This window comes from Gadus chalcogrammus, chromosome 1, assembly GCF_026213295.1.
Source record: "Gadus chalcogrammus isolate NIFS_2021 chromosome 1, NIFS_Gcha_1.0, whole genome shotgun sequence".
Classification (NCBI taxonomy): domain Eukaryota; kingdom Metazoa; phylum Chordata; class Actinopteri; order Gadiformes; family Gadidae; genus Gadus; species Gadus chalcogrammus.
Genome location: NC_079412.1, coordinates 9,829,737 through 9,832,242, shown reverse-complemented (window position 1 = coordinate 9,832,242; position 2,506 = coordinate 9,829,737). Strand labels below are relative to the sequence as shown.

Sequence of the window (2,506 nt, the reverse complement as noted above, 5' to 3'; positions counted from 1 at the left end):
GATGCTGGTGATGATCACATGCTAGCCCTGGGCGTGTACCTGAAACCCCTGCCTAAAGTATGTGGGCGCAGAGCTGCATTATGGGAAACATTAAATTAAGCGGCCACCACAGACATTACAGCTGTGTAATATGTGGTACTGCGTCGCTCTCCGTTTTTGCAGTCGGTGCTCGGAGCGCTGATTGCGGTCAACTTGAAGAATACCCTGCTGCAGCTCTCTGACCCCTATTACCTGTGGCAGAAGAGCAGATTGGATTGCGTAAGCCTTGGCCATGCATCACAATGCCGCACGCTGTCATGCAAAGTCGTTCCATTGTTTTTCCTGGTGCTTTTTTTTCTTGTATCCAGTGTGTGTGGGTCGTGTCGTTCCTGGCTACGTTCTTCCTCAGCCTGCCGTATGGGGTCGCCATCGGAGTGGGCTTCTCCATACTGGTGGTTATATTCAAAACACAGTTGTAAGTGGGAGGCATGGGGCTTTATCATTAGCACTAGTTTCTAATTGCATGTAATTTCTATTTTAACGCAAACTTTTCCTCTCATAGTCGAAATGGTTCAGCAATCGACCAAATTAAGGATACGGATATCTACAAAAATCCTAAAGTGTACAGTAAGGTACTGAAAATTCCCTAGCATTCACACAAGCATGCACCCACAAGCACACAACAGCCACACACCCACACACACACACACACCGCGCGCAGCCGCGCACACACACACACACACACACACACACACACACACACACACACACACACACACACACACACACACACACACACACACACACACACACACACACACACACACACACACACACACACACACACACACACACACACATAATCACATACATAATCACACACAAACAAACACACACAAGCACCCCCGACACACATACACATACACATGCAGCCCACATACTTGCACAAGCATGTACACATTATTTTTGCAACATAACGTGCAAGTTACTGTATGTTCTCCTAAATATGGTTCATTCCTGGACAGGTGGCTTCTGTGAAGGGTGTGAAAATAGTAAACTACTGCTCTCCACTTTACTTTGCAAATGCGGAAATCTTTCGACAGAAGGTCATCAAAAAGGTACTGTGAATGAATGGCCTTGTTTCACCGCCAATCACGGTCAACCCTGTTTGCGTGCCTGCATTGTCGCTGTGTGTGTGTGTGCGTGTGTGGGTGCACGTGTGCTTGTGTTTACCTACAAGTGTTTGCTTGTAGACCAATCTGGACCCTGGCAAGCTTATCCTGGCCAGGAGGAAGTTTGTGAAGAAACAGCTGAAGGAGAAGGAGAAGGAGGATAAGAAGGACAAGGAGTCGCGACGCAGGAAGCCCAGTAGTCTGGTCACCATGAAGACACAGGTGGGGCTCGCTCGGCGTTGATGGGGACCTGGAAGTGATATAATACCGACCTACTCTACGGTATAGTGAGGCACGGGAGCCTCCAGCCATTGAAACTTTGTGCCGTGCATTTCTGAAAAATAATTGAATCTGAAAGTGTTGTGCGCATAGTCTCTAACCTGCCATCACTTTCCATTTCATGTGCAATATTTATATTGTTTATATTCCCTGAAATCATTTGACACCCTGAGCGGTGAATCCGAGGGTATTGCATACATCCCTTATTGATGAGCGCCCGTCTCTTTTCATCTATTCCTGCCGCTCCTCCCCAAGACAATCTCACAGCTTGAGCTGCAGAACGACTTCGACCCCAAAAGTGATTCCCCCACCACCAGCTATGTCAACTTCCACTTCAGTGACGGTGGGTTGGAGGACCAGATGCCCGGCGGCGGGCCCCCGACAGCCCCTCGGCCCTGGACTCCCAGCCCATGCCCTTCCACACCCTGGTCCTGGACCTGGCCGGCGTCTGCTTTGTGGACCTCAACGGGGTGAAAGTGCTCACCAAGGTTAGCTCCGTGTGTGTGATCAGCATAAGATCCCAGACGGGAACTATGGGTATGACGTGTATGTGGTTCAGCCTGTGGTGGGGTGGTTATTGAATTGGCGGAGTTTTGTTGGGTAATGTTTTGACCAATCCAATCCTCCTCCCCACCCAAAAATCGCCATTTTGTTTTTGATTTTCTTCACCTCCAACCAGATGAACTCCTGCTATGAGATGCTGGGGATTAAACTGCTCCTGGCCAACGTTCAAGGTAAAACAATCAGATCTATTATTTGTGGTTAAATGACTATCTAGTAACATGGCCAACAGCCGAGGTAAGGACAGCCATGCGTGACGTCGGTGTGCCGCGGGTTTGCAGCCCAGGTGTACGAGGAGCTGAAGGTGGGCGGGGTGTTTGACGGCCAGGGGGGGATACCTCGGACCCACCTCTTCCTCTCGGTCCACGACGCCGTGCTCCACGCTCAGCACACATCCGCCGGAAACACCGCAGGACTATCCAAGGCAGGCTCCGTTTGCTACTCATGTTACGACCGGCCTTTCAAAGACATGGGCTGCATTCGATCTGGCACACTGTTACGGTCATTATTCCTTG

The 2,506-nt window shown here is 49.9% G+C and overlaps 1 protein-coding gene across 1 annotated transcript; it reads left to right on the top strand.

Annotated features, from left to right (window-relative positions):
- The first annotated feature begins 18 nt into the window (after positions 1-18).
- Positions 19-2,306, top strand: LOC130369637 (solute carrier family 26 member 9-like). The gene is made up of 9 exons (XM_056578596.1): positions 19-57; positions 163-258; positions 348-454; positions 542-611; positions 1,005-1,097; positions 1,233-1,373; positions 1,686-1,918; positions 2,110-2,164; positions 2,273-2,306. Exons 1-7 carry the CDS (start codon positions 19-21, stop codon positions 1,902-1,904), a joined length of 765 nt encoding a protein of 254 aa, XP_056434571.1. The 3' UTR covers positions 1,905-1,918; positions 2,110-2,164; positions 2,273-2,306.
- The last annotated feature ends 200 nt before the right edge of the window (positions 2,307-2,506 follow it).

Bases quoted from the DNA above. Each gene is read 5' to 3' on its own strand.
- LOC130369637 (XM_056578596.1), top strand. From the start codon at position 19: ATGCTAGCCCTGGGCGTGTACCTGAAACCCCTGCCTAAA. The intron at 58-162 runs GTATGTGGGCGC...CCGTTTTTGCAG, and splicing joins ACCTGAAACCCCTGCCTAAA to TCGGTGCTCGGAGCGCTGAT. The intron at 1,098-1,232 runs GTACTGTGAATG...GTTTGCTTGTAG, and splicing joins GACAGAAGGTCATCAAAAAG to ACCAATCTGGACCCTGGCAA.